Below are 18,655 nucleotides of genomic sequence, written 5' to 3'. Positions count from 1 at the left end.
ATTACAAAGCCCAACCTCCCTTTCCTCCAGCCTCTGGAAAGAAAACTCAAAAAGACTTAAATGAATAGAGGGCTTCTCTGGTGGCTCAGACAGTAAAGAATCTGCCTGCAATGCAGGAGACCTGGGTTTGATCCTTGGTCGAGAAGATCCCCTGGAGAAGGGAATGGCTCCCCACTCCAGTATTCTTGCCTGGAGAATCCCCATGGACAGAGGAGCCTTGTGGGCTCCAGCCGATGGGGTCGCAAAGAGTCGTGACTGAGTGACTTAACACTTTCACTTTAAGTGAACAGATGGGCCACACTTAAGAGTTTCTGTGAGAAGCCTTCACCTTCTAAGCAGGCTTTCTGCAGGTGTGCATGCGTGTGTGCAAACGCGCTTATTTGTCTCTCGTGAGTGTCTCGGCACCGTGGCTGGCCTTTGCAGGGCAGGAAAATAAGAGATGGAGTCACCTGCTCCCCCAGTTCCCGAGCACACAGCTGGGGGTGGGCCCCACACTCACACTTTTCGACTTTCATCCGCTTCGACTCCACGAAGGCCACGTTCAGTCTCTGCTCAGTGTACTCCTGCAGGAGATCTTCCCTCGCGGCCAGCATCTTCAGGGGGTTTTTGGAAGCCTGGACCCGGCGCTTGGGCCGCACGGCACGCTTGTGCTCAGCCACCGAGGATGTCAACCTATGGGGCAGAGCAGAGCTGCTGTGGCCAGGGCTGCAGTCTCACCCACGCTCAGGGGCTTGCAGGTCTCTGGCCTGGAGCACCCAGCTCCACAGTTTTATTTCTCCATTGCATTATAAATCTTACAGCGCCTCCTCCTCCTCCCGCCACTCCACCGATGGAGTCAGAGGATCTTGGAAGGTTGAAGCCCATTTGGGTCAAGATCCCAGCCAATCCTAGGAGCCTTGCTCTCACCATGCCCCTGGGACTTCACCTAGAGGAACGGTTAGCGCCTCTGGTGCAGCCCGCCCCACTCCTGGTCAGCGCTGATGGGTGGAAGTCCTTCCCTGATATCATCACCGCCCCCGACCCTGCCCCCTACACAGCATCCTGATCACTTCCTGTTGGAAAAGAACCGCCTTTCCTTCTCTGGGCTCTCTAGCAAGCCCTCGGAGACTAGTCAGTCACTGCTTCTCGATTTAACCCTCCTTCCTGCAGACTCAGCTTCCTCTCCATGCCAGTTTTGCAGTTTCCTCCCCCAATTCTCCCATCACTATTCTCCTCCCAACCCACTGCCCGTCTTTGGAAAATAAGCACTATTTTGAAGAGTATATAGAAATAAAAAGAGGCCCCCAAACTATGACCCTGTCTCTCTCTCTCTCACACACACACACCTCTCTGGGGCCAAACACCAGACATGAAGATGGGGGTACACTCTGTCCCAGAGTTCCCAGCAGACTCTAGCTGCTTTTAACATCCAAGTGCATGGATCTCTGTCCCCGGAGGTCCTCTTTCATACATAACATTATCATGTGTGTATGTGTTCAACACGACATATCAATGTTCAAATTGTATGTAACAATTTAAACAATGACATTTGAATGAGGAGGAGATTGAGAAATAGTCCGATAACCATGTATGAAAATAATACCCAGAATATTAAAGGTGGGGAGTGGCAAATTGTTCATTTTCTTAAGACAGCAAATTGAAAACAAAAAAACTGAACACATTGAAAAATGCAGAATGGGTATCAGGAACAGCTTAAGGAAACATTTATGATGACCTTGCAGACTTCTGGAAGAGACAGGCTCTCTCACAAATTGGTGGGAAGCAGATAAATGTGGTGGATGGCTGTGGGGTAAGCCCACCCAGCACGCTCTCCCTGCTTCTGGTAGGTGGTCCTGGATTTGCCTTTGTGGGGACTGCCTCCCTCCACGCCCCACCCTCTATCCCAGCTCCGGAGCTGGCGGAGGGGGGGGTATCCAGAGACCACCACTAGCCTATCAGCATCTTCCATCCCCTTGGCTGCAATGATGGCTGCAGGGCTGCGTGCAGATCCGGGAAAATCAAGCCAGAGCTCCTCCTAGGACTGCTGGGCAGGGTGGCTGCCTGAACGGGAGTGGCCACACAGCTGGGCTATAAAGCTGGAGTAAGGGGTGACCATCTAATGTGGTGACAGCCTGAGAGGGAAGGACAGAGGGAAGCTGGCACGAGAGAGACCTTATTCTGAGCCCCCCGAACCTGAGGTCACACCTGCAACTTCTCAAGGAGTGAACCTGTAAATCCCTCCACATTTCTCTTCTGCTGAAGTTGGTTGGATTTGCCTTTCTTTGCAGCACTTGAGATCAAAGGAATTCTAACACCATGAACACTTTTCTTTAGTGGTGTAGCCAAATTTCTGTGTGAAGAGGGACCTGAGACAGCACTGATAAAACCCTCGGATCTATTGATCTTATCACTGGTGGCAAATTTCATTGATTTTCTAGTTAGCTGTATTCATCGGAGCCTGGGTGATCCAAATAGTTTTCAAAGTTGAGTAAGAATTCGACACATCAAATGAAAGAAGGCATAAAAATGTTGGTTAACCAGTGTTCATGAAGTCTGAAAGCAATAGTCGAGTGACGTGAAAAACCCATCACGTGGCCCAGGCACGTGGCGTGGATGCAAGGCTTTCTGGCAGAGGACGTCTGTCCTGGGCATGCAAGCTCCATCTACTCCAGTGTCTAGTTCTAGAGAATAGTGATTTTGAGACAAGCTGGGACCTGGGACTTGAGAACTTTTGCTGTAGTGATGACAGCTGGACAAGTATCTCCTCCAGCAACAAAATACGAAGACACTATAAGGGACTAAAAATAACTTCATGCATGTGCAACTGGGGCAAATTATGAACAAAAAGATACAAAAAGACCGAAAAAACCCAACTGCCACGTCTGAAGAGCTGGGAGCAAAACCTGGGCACTGCACATGCCTCCTGCACTCAACACCACCAAAGGGGTGGGTAAACCACCTAAGCCACCCACCCTCCTGGTTTGAACCCTGGACATACCCCTTCCCTTACCCCATACAAGGAACATGCTCACCCCACCTCGGGGAGCCAGCAAGGGCACCTGTCACTTGTTCTTCCTTCCTCCTGCTGCAGCAGGGGCCCCAATAAAGCCTTGCCTGCATTTTCTGTCTGGCCTCAGATTAATTTCTATTGATTGGGAAAGGCCAAGGACCCTGGTCAGTGTCAGTCTGGCTATTCTATTGCAGAAGGTGATAACGGTGAGAGAATAAAGTGCTATTCAGAGGCCGGTGAAGGGATCCATTCTCCAGGGGTGAATGATGGGAATTGAAATAACTTACTTGGGGGCATAAGGATCAAAAATGACATCGAAATCCTCGTCCAGCTCTACGGGGCTTCTCGGTAGAGAGGAGTCCACGCTGCGGTAAAACTTGGCAAAGGTTTCATCATCGTCCGGCTTCATCACCTCTTTCACCGATTTCCCAGTGACAGTGAGGACTGTTTCTTGCATCCCACCAACTATCAACAAACAAGCAAATCAATGACCCGAGATGTGTGTAAAAAACATGACTTCAACTCTGCTTCACTTGGTTAAACATTATTTTCTTCCCGCTAAGGCCAGGAGTGGAGCAAACGCGACAGCGCTCCCAGATTCCGCAGACGCTTCTCGGGCATTGGCTGTCTTCTCAGGAAAGGACTGAACAAAACCTGCGCTGGGAGTGGTAGGAGATGGAGGCTGAAGCCACTGACAATTTCTGAACCTGTTCTTTATGCTCTTGGAGACAGAACTAGCCTCAGCTTTGTTCTAGATCAAGGTTTGGTAAAATCTTTTTCTGCAAAGGGCCATGTAGTAGATATTATAGGCTTTGCATGGGAGGCTATTTGACTTGTGTTGCAACTTGCATGAAGCTGTGGCTATAGCACAAAATTAACTATTACCAATAAGCTAACAGATGGGCATAACTATGTTCCAATAAAACTTTATTTACAAATACAGGTGGGGAGCTGGATTAGTCTGCTGGCCTCTGGGTTAGATACCCGTTACACACAGGTAATAAACTGAATTGTTTGTATTCTTTGCCTTGCCAGCTTGGTTATTATATGACACTTTTATATTTTTAGTTTAAAGTGGTTGTTTGTATTATTTTCAACCTATAGGGGTCATTGTCAATAGTAGGTGCTTAGTAACAGATAAGTTTTAAGTACTGGACATTTTTCTTAAGAGATGAGGCTACTTCTGCATGTTATTCTTTAATTTTATATACTTCATAGTCTTTTGTATTGAAATCTTTATTTATTCACTAGAATTTTCTTCTGGAAACTATTTGTGACAATCAGATATAATAGCAGCTGCTACCTTATTGGAAAATGACATATACAATCAGACCATGTTGATTTCATGTCATAATCTACTTTCACGGTTAAAAGCAAAAGTACTGAGTCTACAATCCTGACTGGATGACATCCCAAGAGTTTAGATCCAGGCACAAATGTGCTATTGGGAGCCACCTACTGAGTACATTATCTAGTGAATCAGAGCTTAGTAATCTAATCAGTGTTGACCAATAAATTAACTTTTAAATTATAACATGAGATAATGCTCAAAGTACGCAATGGTTGAGTCATAATAGAAGACAGTTTAGCTGAGGAGAAAAAGCAAACCATGTTGGGATTCAGAGATTCTGCAAGTGGGGTAGGTATTTTTAGATTTTCTGAGCTACCCACTGAAACTTGAGCCACACCAGCCACACACACGTGAACCACAGCTTCTCTGTGGCTCCTGGCATGTACCTTTGTTGTTGAGCCTTCTTAGGAAGGTTTCCAGCCTGTCCAGCTTGAGGTCCGACTCTAACTGCATGTCTGGTCTGGCTTCGATATCTGGGCAAGGAGGAAACACAGTGAGAGAAGCACTGAGGGCTCTTCTGACCGCAGACCCCTTCCACGGCAGGGCCTCGCGACTCACCTTCCAGGGGTCTGGAAACTGGTGTAGTACCCCTTGCTTTGCTGGAAACAGGGGATGCTACCGGGGTGATGGCAGTGGGGGACGCCAGACCTGCAGGAAAAACAAAGGAGCAACTGAGCATCTCAGGATCACTTCTGGAAATTCCCAGGACCCCAAGGGAGCACCAGGAGCCCCAACAGAGACCTAACAGTTTACAGAATTTACAGACAGACATGGGACACGCACACTTACAGGAAAACTGCCCACATAGACAAGGTTTTATTGTTTCTAAGGCCTGCAGTAGCTGCCAGTCTGCCATTCCACACTGAACAATGAAGACACATCCCTAACATGCAGATGGGATAAGAGAGTGCAGGTGGCGATCGGAATGTCCTTGAAGAAAGAGAATATTGACTTCTGAAGGCCTTTCAGGCACTGGAGGTAGCTGAAGAGAACGCATACAGTTGTTCCCTTGGTATCTACAAGGGACTGGTCCCAGGACCTCCTGTGGGTACCAACATCCACGTGGATGCTCAAGTCCTTTATATTAAATGGCATATTGGCATATCTACACACATCCTCCCATATCCTCTAAATCATCTCTACATGACTCCTAATACCAAAGAAGATGTAAATGCTTTGTAAAGAGTTGTTGTAGAAAATTCAAGTTTTGCTTTTCTGGAATTTTATAGAATTAAAAAAAATTTTTTGGGGATTGTGGTTGGTTGGATTTGTGGCTGCAGAACTCAAGAAGGTGGACGGCTGGTTGTTTCTGTAACATCTCTCCAGAGGAAACAGAGACCCGGTTTGTCACGCTGGCCAGCGAGTTCCCCAGCCCTGGAGTCATCTTCCTGGCTGAGGGGACGTGGGGACAGTCTGACCTTTGGGGGCATCATCAGAGTGTGATCTACTAGGCAATTACCCAGAGAGTGCTAGGCTTTGTAAGAAAGACACAAGAGTAACAGTTTACACAGGTATGGATGTTGGAAAGTCATACTAGTCTTGGGTGTGGCTGGGAGCTAGGGACATGCTTTCACCTGCATCTTTCGAGGAGCTGGATGGGGACTCTCTAAGCAGAGAAATGATAAGAGACACATAGAAAGGGAAGACAAACATTCCAGCATGAAGACGGCATCTTAGTAGACCAGAAAACTGAATAAAGACATAGATGAGTATTTTTTCCTAAACTTAGAAGGGATTTGCAAGGGGGGCAGGACGGGTAATTGGTACACATACAAAGAACAAAATGAGATGTTAACATTCTCTGTATCCATTGTATTAAAAGTGAAACCGTTAGGTGACATTGCTACGTTATTGCATCCTAGAGACCACATCTGAGAACCACATCCCGAGAATGTGTAAGTCATGATCACTTACAGGACAAAAAACCAAATGAATGGATCTGCTCCTCCCTTGTGTGAGTTGGAGAGGAAGATGTTTGTTACACCATAAAACTTGGAAGGAAAAATACTGAAATGCAGTTTACAACTGAAATTTTAGGTGACATTTCAGAAGCTTCTCTGGTAGCTCAGACGGTTAAAGAGTCTGCCTGTAATGCAGGAGAACCACTGGGTTGGGAAGATCCCCTGGAGAAGGGAATGGCTACCCACTCCAATATTCTTGCCTGGGGAATCCCATGGACAGAGGAGCCTAGTGGGCTGCAGTTCATGGGGCTGCAAAGAGTTAGACACAACTGAGCGACTAACACTTTCCAGAAGTACTTCTCAACATGTACATATAGTTCCTTACTGATGTCAATAACGTTAAAAAAAAAAATCTTTAATTACAAGATCTGCAAAGAGTTTATATCTGAGTGAAAGTCAATTTTCTTGAAAGATATTAAAAATAAGTAAAATTTGGTATCAAAGGCTGAGACAGTAGCTCATTACCTGCTAAAATGATGTGTAAAAGACATGGGGACATAACATTAGCACAGAGGTTATTCACTGTGAAGCCAATAAACAGGCTTGACACCAGCCCTTTGTCCAGTTAGGGTGCCCCCTGCTGCCCATTCAGGCAGCTGCATCCGTGAGCTCTTAAAGGTGCACCCGCTCTTTCCAGCTAGAGACAGGGCTTGTCTGTGATGGGGGCAGGCATATAGATTTAAGTTTCACACTGTTAAATCACTCCCCATAGCTCCTTTCAATGAATTCTATGGACAATAACTAGTCACCTGTTCTCTTCAAGAACATTTTACATCTTTTAAAAATAGTATTTATTTAATTTCTTGGCTGTACTGCACAGCATGTAGGATCTTAGTTCCCTGACCAGCAGTCAAGCCCGTGCCCCTCTCCTCCGCATTGGAAGCACAGAGCCCTAACCACTGAACTACCAGGGAAGTCCCTCAGCTCTCTCTTCTTTAAAGGCATACTCTGAATATCTTCCTTCCAGGAGAAATCTAGAATACCACAGAAATCTATGGAGTACTCACTGATCTGTGGACTCTACGAATACAAAACGGGGGACAGCCCTAATGAGGTGAGGGGAGAAAACAGCTCCTGGGGTGAGAGAATGAAAATCAGGCTACAGAGGCCTCTTGGCCACTCACTGCTACACTGTCATCTGATGAGACAGAAAGTCTTGGTGGCTGCAGTGTGGGGACAATTTCATTCTTTGGCAAGTGTAGTGAATTGGATGTTCCACCTCTGCAAATCCAAAAGAGCCAATGGCTCAGTGAAACACACAGCTGTGCAGGTGATAACAAACACCAGAAAAGCAGGCCGCTGATTTTTCATTAGATTGAAAGTACAACAAAATTATTTCTCGAGCAGAGTCATAAAGCACATGTTAAATAAAGGTCCCTGATTTATTCAAGAACATGTGAAAGGAAACTCATCCTCTAAGGGAGGAGGAATGTCCCTGATTCTGTTTTCCATAACTGCCTAGGATCAAGGCTACTTCCTCTGATGTCCCCATGGACAGGGACAGTGGTATCCGGGAGGAAGGACCAGGCTTCAAATACATTATGATTTTTAAGATGAAAGACAAAAAATGAAACCCAAGTAAAAGGTCATCAGGATAAAAGTCCAGGCTAGAAGCTGGAAGATCTGAGCTATGGCTCAAGTTCTCATTGTGGGCCTGAAGAATCTGCTTTTGTTAACATAGGGATGGGGGTCATGCAAAGGAGATAGTTCTGTGACTTGATGACAAAAATCCTCAAATGCCACCTCATTCTGAGAGTAAATTACCCTGTTATCCTTTGATAATTCCAAGACTGTTATTGTTTAATCGCTAAGTCATGTCCGACTCTTTTGTGACTCCATGGACTGTAGCCCCTCAGGCTCCTCTGTCCATGGGATTTCCCAGGCAAGAATACTGGAGTGGGTTGCCATTTCCTTCTCCAGGGGATCTTCCCAACCCAGGGACTGAACCTGTGTCTCCTGCATTGGCAGGCGGATTCTTTACCACTGAGCCATCAGGGCTTCCCTAAATTCCAATATTAGTTAAGAATAAATTTGTTAGAAAGGATTCTTCCACCAATATTTGGGTTAATCTCAGTTCAAGAGTTTCCTCTCCCTCCCTTCCTTCCTTCTGCAAATACTTATGCTGAGCCTACAATGATGTAGGCTCCACCTATGACTGAGGATCCTGAAAGGTATTGAGAAAAGCGAACTGCAAACCTACGAAGCAGATGACAATATAAGTTAATTCTATTGATCGAGAAAACCTTCATTACTAAATTGAGAAATTTACTCAAACAATAGCTTAGAAAATGAAGGTATGTGCATGCACGTGACAAAGGGACCCCAGATTTTAACCATTTCCAACAGGCTGTGGAGCTGCAGAGCTTTCTGACTGGTTCATCAGTTTTACAAATCTTTGGATTCCCACTGAAAATCAGTTTCAAGAGCTCAGCTGCAGAGAAGTGACCTGTCTTAAGGGAAACCTCACTTTCCTGGAAATGGATACATCTTTTAGACATCCAATAAAACATCTCTGGAAACAGGGCTTTGTAGCCAGGGAACTCTGGGTTGATGGAAAGAGACCTGGGAATTACCCTAAAAGGAAGACGACGAACTTCTGCACTGAGAAAGGCTTATTTGAGTGAACTGATTGCCAGATGGCAAGAAAATGGAAATAATTTCCAAGCAATTACAGGAAAGGGCTAAAAGTTTGATAGCAGATCTGCAAAACTGCTTTGATGCCTGGGCATCTCCAAATGACTTTTCTGAAATATGACTAACTGAATCATGCGTCACGTTGAAGATGATGCCGTCATAGGAAGATTTTCAGTTGGAGTGGCTCACAAAATGTGTACACAGCTTCAGTTAAGAGTGAAAACCAGAAAAGACCAAGGCTTGGTTTTTTAAAGTGAGCTATCTATGCCACCCTCCCCTCCGTGGGTGATGGAGCTCACACACAGGTCCACACTCACACTCACACTCACACACACACACACACACTCTGACCTCGCTTCACCATCCTGCCGGCCACAGTAAACTGGGTAGAGTCGTTGGCTGCTCCTTTGCCCCTGGTCTTCCAGGCGTCCTCTCTCACGGTGATGAGATGCTTTCTCTCTTCAATAGTCATCTGGCTCTCTCGACTTTCTGTGACCCGCTGTTTGCAGCGTGTACCAGGGAGAAAACAGGAGAGGAAGTCACAGAGGCATGAACGTTAGCATGAGCATTTCATGAGCTGGAAAGCAAAGAGTCGTCCTGCACCGCCCCTAATGTCCACAGCTGTTCTACCTGAAATAGGTCTGGCTTCCTTATTCCAGCTTGGGTTACAGATCACCACCACCAACCCTGGACCTTCAGGTTAGAACTTGGCTTTTCACTTGTTTGCTTGGAACACCAGAATATCAAAATGATGCTTTGTAAAAAGAAACAGGAAGAGAGAGACCGTCTTCCTGCCATGAATCTTACAGAGTTTTCAAGTTGCTCTGTTTCACTTATCTAAACTCAGTTGACTAGGAATCTTTGTTCATCATGCTCAGAGAACACAGTTTGTTGAGAAAATCTTACCTACCAAAGATTTTTATCTACATGCTGCTGCTGCTAAGTCACTTCAGTCGTGTCCGACTCTGTGCGACCCCATAGACAGCAGCCCACCAGGCTCCTCTGTCCCTGGGATTCTCCAAGCAAGAATACTGGAGTGGGTTGCCATTTCCTTCTCCAATGCATGAAAGTGAAAAGTGAAAATGAAGTCTCTCAGTTGTCCCCGACTCTTAGCGACACCAAGGACTGCAGCCTACCAGGCTCCTCCGTCCATGGGATTTTCCAGGCAAGTCAACCATAAAGTAGAGAAAGCTGATTAGGAGGAAGGTGAGTTATTAGGAGGTTTTCTGGAACTCACGTGCTTTTTCCTACAGCAACTATTTTATATGGGCAGTTAGGCAACCAAAGTAAGCCCACAAAGATGGCTTTTAAGTCACAGAATATCTGACATTGAGGCTGAGCTGTGCTATAGACATAACCTACATGTATAATAACATTTCTACATAGAAAAGGCTTACAAATGTTTCTCATTGGGGTTTTGGAGACAGTTGCTTCTTTAGCGTCTAAGCCCTTGGTGACATTATTTAGTCTTATTTGGTCTAAAAGGCAGAAGCTGGAGGATTCTTGAGGGAGACTGAGGAGGACGGGGATGGGCAGGAAGGAGGTGGAGGCGTGGCCTGAGGAGATGAGCGGCTGTTCGCAGGCTGACAACTGGGGAAGGTCCTCCAGTGTTGGCCCGAGAGTTTCTGTTCCCTCCTCCTTTGCCCATCCCTCCTTTCATGACAAAATCTCTTTGGGGTTGGGGGCAGGGCACCAGGCAGGGAGTGGGGGACAGTGGGTGGGAGGGGTCGGGGAGGTCAGGAGGGAAGCTGCCATGGGAGCCAATGTTAAGGAAAGAAAAGCATTGCCAAAGAGCAGAAAGCACTTCTGCCTCCAGGTCCTTCCTAGGAAAGGGGTCCTAAGGATGGTGATGACGCCGGTTTGTGCTTGCGCTTTAACCACAGTATCTTCTGAGGTCCGAGGAGGCCCTTTCTGGTGGAGCATCTGCTTTCAAACCACAGGTGAGCTCTCCTTACTACTATGTGGTCTCCCCAAGCTCCTCTTCCCGTGTACGGAGTTCTTTCTTAGATAAGAAGTCAACATAGATCATAATGATCCTCAGGTTTTCCACAGACACAGTGGGAGGATCAAGGAGCCCTGAGGGGGAAATTCATCCCTGGGGACTTGGTGATGCTTTTATTCTCCACTGCTGTCCATCCCACGATGGCAAATTAGCATCCCTTAACTGACCAATAGGAAACACCTCCAGATTCACTCAGGAAGATGACAGAGGTCAGCACCCTTACTCTCTTTAAGGCTCTGGGAGGACGGAGAGTTGCAGGGTAATGGGGCGGGGGTGGGGGTGGGGGCACGGGGAGGCTCTCCTTCCTTTCCAGCCACATAAAAACCAAGTCTGCACTGGTAAGATTCAGCTTAAGCCATGGACATGGATTTTTCCATCACTGTACCTATACATCTTCCTTTCACAGAACTCTCCTACAGAGCAGTCACAGTCAGGACTGATTTTGAGATCACTGGCAATTAAACTAGGCTAAAAACCATCTCCTAAAGAGACATGGTGACTAAATCCAACATATGATCCTGGTTGGATCTTTGATGGGATGGAGTAGGGGCTAAAACGGGTATTATTTGGGAGAAAATGAACACAGTTGGGATATAGTCTATGGATTAGATAAACAATGTATCAATATAAAATTTCCTCCTCTTGAGGTTATGGGAGTGTGCTACAGTCTAAGGCTCTGTGTCCCCTGCTCCCCACCAGTTCACATAGTGAAACCTAATCTGGAAAACTCAGCAGTGGCCACAGGACTGGAAAAGCTCAGTTTGCATTCCAATCCCAAAGAAAGGCAATGCCAAAGAATGCTCAAACTACCGCACAATTGCACTCATCTCACACGCTAGTAAAGTCATGCTCAAAATTCTCCAAGCCAGGCTTCAGCAATATGTGAACCATGAACTTCCTAATGTTCAAGCTGGTTTTAGAAAAGGAAGAGGAACCAGAGATCAAATTGCCAACATCTGCTGGATCATGGAAAAAGCAAGAGAGTTCCAGAAAAACATCTATTTCTGCTTTATTGACTATGCCAAAACCTTTGACTGTGTGGATCACAATAAACTGTGGAAAATTCTGAAAGAGATGGGAATACCAGACCACCGGATCTGCCTCTTGAGAAATCTGTATACAGGTCAGGAAGCAACAGTTAGAACTGGACATGGAACAACAGAATGGTTCCAAATAGGAAAAGGAGTACGTCAAGGCTGTATATTGTCACCCTGCTTATTTAACTTCTATGCAGAGTACATCATGAGAAATGCTGGACTGGAAGAAACACAAGCTGGAATCAAGATTGCTGGGAGAAATATCAATAACCTCAGATATGCAGATGACACCACCCTTATGGCAGAAAGTGAAGAGGAACTCAAAAGCCTCTTGATGAAAGTGAAAGTGGAGAGTGAAAAAGTTGGCTTAAAGCTCAACATTCAGAAAACGAAGATCATGGCATCTGGTCCCATCACTTCATGGGAAATAGATGGGGAAACAGTGAAAACAGTGTCAGACTTTATTTTTCTGGGCTCCAAAATCACTGCAGATGGTGACTGCAGCCATGAAATTAAAAGATGCTTACTCCTTGGAAGGAAAGTTATGACCAACCTAGATAACATATTGAAAAGCAGAGACATTACTTTGCCAACAAAGGTCCGTCTAGTCAAGGCTGTGGTTTTTCCTGTGGTCATGTATGGATGTGAGAGTTGGACTGTGAAGAAGACTGAGCGCCAAAGAATTGATGCTTTTGAACTGTGGTGTTGGAGAAGACTCTTGAGAGTCCCTTGGACTGCAAGGAGATCCAACCAGTCCATTCTGAAGGAGATCAGCCCTGATGTTCTTTGGAAGGAATGATGCTAAAGCTGAAACTCCAGTACTTTGGCCACCTCATGCGAAGAGTTGACTCATTGGAAAAGGCTCTGATGCTGGGAGGGATTGGGGGCAGCAGGAGAAGGGGACGACAGAGGATGAGATGGCTGGATGGCATCGCTGACTCGATGGACGTGAGTCTGAGTGAACTCCGGGAGTTGGTGATGGACAGGGAGGCCTGGCGTGCTGCGATTCATGGGGTCGCAAACAGTCGAACACGACTGAGCGACTGATCTGATCTGATCTGATCTGAATCCCTAATGTGATACTTTAGGAGGTGGGGTTTGGGAGGTGATTAGGCCATGAGGCTAGAGCCCTCAAGAATGCGATTAGTGCCCTGATAAAAGGGGCCCCAGAGAGCTCCCTCACCCCTTCAGCTGCACAAGGACACGGTGAGCAGACAGGGCTCTAAGAACTGGGAGGTGGACCCCACCAGACTCTGACTCTGCCAGCACCCTGATCTTGGAATTCTTACCCTCTAGAACTGAGAGGATTACATTTCTTTTGTTTATAAGTTACCTAGTTTATGGTGTTCTGTTACAACAGCCCAATCAATCAATCAATCAATCATTCAATCCAGGAGAAAAAAGTGAAGGTGAACGATGGCAGCGGGGATGGGGGATTAGGGGGGTGGGGGAGGGAACAAATGCCAGCAATCGGTGGGTCTGTTCAAGGGTATATGAGAGTATCCTGGCTATTATGACAACATTTCTATAAGTTAAATTTTTATCAAAATAAAAAATTATCAAACATATTAAAAACCCCTTTCCTTAACTTTCCTACTCATCATGATTGGTAAGATGACCCTGGTTCCAAGTAATTCTCTGAGTCGCATGCCCTCATAAACTAGATGGACTTACTAGGAAAACCTCATCAAATTTTGAAAAAGAAGATAAGTTTTCTTGAAAAATTAAGTTTCAGGAGTGAATTTTAATCAAAACTATGATACTTGCCTTAAAATAGTTTTAAAAACATATAAAATGCCAAGAAAGTTTTCTTTTCCAAACACCCAGACTTTACCATTTATATGGTGAACTCAGTAGAATCTCCCAAGTCCTGGGTGTGGTGGGAGGGGTGGTTAATGACTCAGAAAAACAGTGTCCCCAAATCAGCAATTCCGTTTTGGATTCTCCTGCAGCTCCTGGAAGAAGGGGATGGATGTGGGCCCTGGGATACACAGATATTCCAGGATTTAAAGTGTCCAGAAGTTTGCCAAATCTATGTTAGGGAGCACGCTTTTAATGTGCCTCTAGATGATGTTACTAAACATAAGTTTTTGCTTCTCTAGAAGTTTCACCTTAATTTTGCCACTTAGTTGGGTTACTCAAAAGCCCCCTAATTCCCCTTATCTGACCTTAAATGGCTCTATAATGTAACAATAAGTATACACACACACACATATACGTATGTATATATGATATATATACCTTATATATAATATATATATCTTGTATATATATCATATATGTGTGTATGTATATCATATATATATAATGCTGCTGCTGCTGAGTCGCTTCAGTCATGTTCAACTCTGCGCGACCCCATAGACAGCAGCCCACCAGGCTCCCCCGTCCCTGGGATTCTCCAGGCAAGAACACTGGAGTGGGTTGCCATTTCCTTCTCCAATGCAGGAAAGTGAAGAGTGAAAGTGAAGTCGCTCAGTCGTATCCGACTCTTAGCGACCCCATGGACTGCAGCCTACCAGGCTCCTCCGCCCATGGGATTTTCCAAGCAAGAGTACTGGAGTGGGGATATATATAATAAGGTATACGCATATGGTTTATTTACTCACTGTAGAAATGAATAAAATGTATCACAGATCAGATCAGATCAGTCGCTCAGTCGTGTCCGACTCTTTGCGACCCCAATGTATCACAAGTTGCTATTAAATTTTAGAACTCAAAATGTGTAAACAGGTAACATGGACCTCTTTCCCAATGTACTTTTTTTTTTTTTAGCTTTTGACATCATGATTCTCTTATCTTGCTTTTCCCTTCAAAGTTTTTTCTTCCCTCATTTAGAGAAGGGCATAATTCATAGTCGAGTAAGCACTGTGTCGTTTTTCCGGTTTTTCTAGGTCTAACTGATGAGATTTAGGATTTGCTGGAAGAGTGAGGGGGTTGGGGCAGAACAGGAATAGAAGCCTTACCCCTTCTAGCCTTTAGTCTTCTAAACATAGATCTCATGAACACGGTGCAGACAGAGGAGTGGTAAGGGAAGAGAGAGGGAGGGAGGGAACGCAGTGAAACAGCTGGGAAGAAAGTTGGGTCTTAGGGACGAACAGAGACTTTAGGAAACTCTGCAAAGGGTCAATAGAGAAGAACGTTTTCAGGTCACCATGTTGTTACTTATGGGTTTGTCTCCGTACACCTCAGAAATCACATTTCATTAAGTGTTTCTGACACAGGAGGTGATACACAGAGAGAGAACTAATGTGTGACTAGGATTAGTGTAGCTCTAAGGGTAAGATTCTTCTACAAGCGGAGAGCTTTGTAGATAGAAAATATTGTGATCTGGCTTTTAAAATTTTATCTTACTCACCTTGAGTGAAACTACATCACAGGAAGAAACCATAAAAGCATGTGTTCAGTGAAAGAAATAAAGTACAGCAACAAATCAGCATTCTCAGTTTTCAAAAATGCTGTCACCTTTCAAACCCTGTGCACTGTTAAGGAAATTTAGCTTTGCCACCTCCTTAAGTGATTTCTATCCGTCACCAGGGCCCAGAGCCTCAAGTGACCTGGACAAAACATGGAGAAAGATTTCAACTAGGTTTGGATTTCAAAGTGACCATAATTTGGTCTTGTCATCATTTACCAGCAACCAAGATGAAAGGAGGGCTTCCCACGGGGCTCAGTGGCAAAGAATCTGCCTGCCAAGCAGGAGACACAGGTTTGGACCCTGGGTTGGGAAGATCCCCTGGAGAAGGAAATGGCAACCCATTCCAGTATTCTTTCTGGGAGAATCCCATGGACAGCAGAGCCTGGTGGATTACAGTCCATGCAGTTGAAGAGTTGGACATGACTTAGCAACTAGAGAATAGCAAGATGAAAGGGAGGGAACAAAAGGAAATCTTACTTTGCTAAAGCCCTGAGGCACGCGGGGGAAGAAAATACGTCAAGGCACTTCTCTGCACCTATCAGAATGGACAAAGTTCAAAGCACTGATGCCGCCAAATGCTGGCGAGGATGTGGGGCAACAGCAACACTTATTCGTTGCTGGTAGGAATGCAAAATGGTCCAGCCACTTTCAAAAGTAGTTTGGCAGTTCCTTACAAAACCAAGCTTACTCTTACCATATAATTCAGCTCTTTGATATCCAAACAAGTTGAAAAATTATGTCCACACAAAAACCTGCAATGGATGTTTATAATAGCTTTACTCATAACTGCCAAAAGCTTGGAAGCAACCAAGATGACCTTCAGTAAGCAAATGGATAAATAAACTGGTCCAGGCAGACAAGGACTATTATTCAGCGGTAAAAAGAAATGAACCATCAAGGCATGAAAATACATAGGGGAACCTTAAATGCATATTACTGAATGCAAGAAGCCAATCTGAAAAGGCTACACCTTGCATGATTCCATCTGTTGGAGATTCTGGAAAAGACAAAAACTATAGTTAAAGAGATAAGTTTCCTGGGAGGGAAGGAGAAGAAGAGGGAGGGATGAGCAGGCAGCCACAGAGGGGTTTTAGGGTAGGATACGTGTCATTACACACTTGTCAAAATCTTAGCACATACAGTACCAAGAGTGAACCCAACTATAAACCATGGACACTGAGGGATAACAGCTTGTCAACTGAAACACATATGCCATCTAGTGGGGGATGCTGACCGTGGGGGAGGCTGTGGGCGGGGTAGGGGGAGGCAGGAGGTGTGAGGGAAATCTCTACACTTGCTGCTTAATTTTGCTGTGAACCTCAAACTACTCTAAAAAAATCAAGTCTATAAAAAAGTATACTACATATACATATAACATATGTATTATATAAGTATGCGTGAGTGTGCATTCCAAGTCACTTCAGTCGTGTCCAACTCTTTGTGACTCTGGACTGTAGATCGCCAGGCTCTTCTGTCAAGGGGATTCTCCAGAGAAAAATGAAAGTGAAAGTTGCTCAGTCCTGTCTGACTCTTTGTGACCCCAGGCAAGAATACTGGAGTGGGTTGCCATGCCCTCCTCCAGGGGATCTTCCCCATCCAGGGATCAAACCCGAGGCTCCTGCTCTGCAGGCAGATTCTTTACTGCTGAGCAAGCATGGAAACAGTTTATATTTAAAGATTTCAATGAGGGTGGTGGAGGGAAGGACTGGGAGTGTGGGATTAGCAGATACAAACTAGTATATACAGGACAGATAAACAACACAGATCTACTGTAACACAGGGAACTATTCTCAATGCCTTGTGATGCACCATCATGGAAAGGAATGTTAAAAAAAAAAAGAATGTAAAATGAAAGACTTTAATAATGTATCTTTTCTTTTAAAGTTTAACATTAACATGACTTCCCTGGTGGCCTAGTGGTTAAGAACTTGCCTTGCAATGCAGGGATGTGGGTTTGATCTCTAGTCAGGGAACTAAGATCCCACAAGCCCGCAAGTCACAAGAGAATCTGTGTGCAGAGCAACGAAGTCTGTGTGCCACAATGAAAGTCCCTGGACCTCAATGAAAGATCCTGCATGACGCAACTAAGACCTGAGACAGCCAAATAAACAAATAAATACGAAAAAAAAAAGTTTAACATCGACTTATTTCCCCCTTAGTGACAGAACAGCAGGTTTGCTCCAGAGTTTATCCTCGTTTTTGAAGTGGACACCAGCTGGTTATGCAGGGCTAGGTTGCTATAGACCTTTACTCCTAACTTCAGAGGAAAGGAGTTAAGGCAAGAGCAAGAAAGGCCTCCTTCGGGAGAAGAAATGGGGCGTTTCCCTTTATGAAAATGCCAGATGAAGCAGGAGGACCCTGCAGACCCTCCCTCTGGCTGAAATCCTGCACCTCTCCCTCAAAGACCAGTCTGTCACCACTAGTCCTAAAGGGACAGAACGGTCATGACCTTAGAGGCCACCTGACCGGCCATGGTCCCCGAGCTGAGGAGACAGAGGCCCTAAGACCGGAGTGACCAGCCAGGTCCCACAGACGAAGGACGACGAGCCCCTGGGGCTCGTCGCAGCAAAGGGGATGCCCCCACTTTTTCTAACAATTTTGACCCCAGGGACATTCCAAGGGGAAAAAAAACCCAATTGTCGGTATTTCTAGCTTTAAACATCATTGCATATTAGGCACTAACAGAATTCCTCAGCCCAGGCTAGGTCTCCCTTCTGGTAGAGCTCAGACAGGGTGCAGCAAGGTGGAAGGTGGGGAAGCAGGGCTGTGGTTTCCATGCCAACAGCGCCACAGCAGCCAGCTTGCATCAGGACCACGGCTTCCACCTTGTCTCTTCCACACCCCCGAGTGCTTCCACCACCTCCTCCTACTTGATCAAGGTAAGCAAGATAATCTGCCTCCTGAACTGGAGCCAGGAACACCCTGGGCTCCTTCTTGGGCTCTGGACTCATTTTAGAATATTAACTTAGGGGATTATGTGGTAGTCTGAATGGGAGGGGGTTTGGGGGAGAATGGATACATATACATGTATGGGTGAGTCGCTCTGTTATGCACCTGAAGCTATCCAACATTGTTAATCAGCTATACGCTAATATAAAATGAAAAGTTAAAAAAACCCCAACCCACAACATAGATTAGAGGGGAAACTTTCCTCTTCAACCAGTTTCATGACTATGAGATGAATTAATACCATAAGTCTCCCTAGAGGTCTGAGCCAAGGTTGCGATGTGTGTGGGTGCTCAACTGCGTCTGACTTTTTGTGACCA

At 45.4% G+C, this 18,655-nt stretch overlaps 1 protein-coding gene across 50 annotated transcripts in view; it reads right to left on the bottom strand.

The window, feature by feature from the left end:
• Positions 1-18,655, bottom strand: part of SVIL (supervillin) — a 256,217-nt gene that overhangs the window by 28,589 nt on the left and 208,973 nt on the right. For all 50 annotated transcript variants that reach the window (XM_086333936.1, XM_086333952.1, XM_086333949.1 and 47 more), the window contains 5 exons: positions 9,287-9,434; positions 4,899-4,988; positions 4,727-4,813; positions 3,277-3,454; positions 500-672 (listed from right to left, as the gene is read on the bottom strand). In XM_086333936.1, the coding sequence (XP_086190062.1) occupies positions 500-672; positions 3,277-3,454; positions 4,727-4,813; positions 4,899-4,988; positions 9,287-9,434 (676 nt within the window). The remainder of the gene's footprint in view (positions 1-499; positions 673-3,276; positions 3,455-4,726; positions 4,814-4,898; positions 4,989-9,286; positions 9,435-18,655) is intronic.

The sequence above is a fragment of the Bos grunniens genome, chromosome 13 (genome assembly GCF_055505025.1).
Source record: "Bos grunniens cultivar Pamir isolate PY7600 chromosome 13, Bosgru_T2T1.0, whole genome shotgun sequence".
NCBI lineage: Eukaryota > Metazoa > Chordata > Mammalia > Artiodactyla > Bovidae > Bos > Bos grunniens.
The sequence above is the reverse complement of the archived record's forward strand: the minus strand, read 5'-3'. Positions and strand labels throughout refer to the sequence as shown.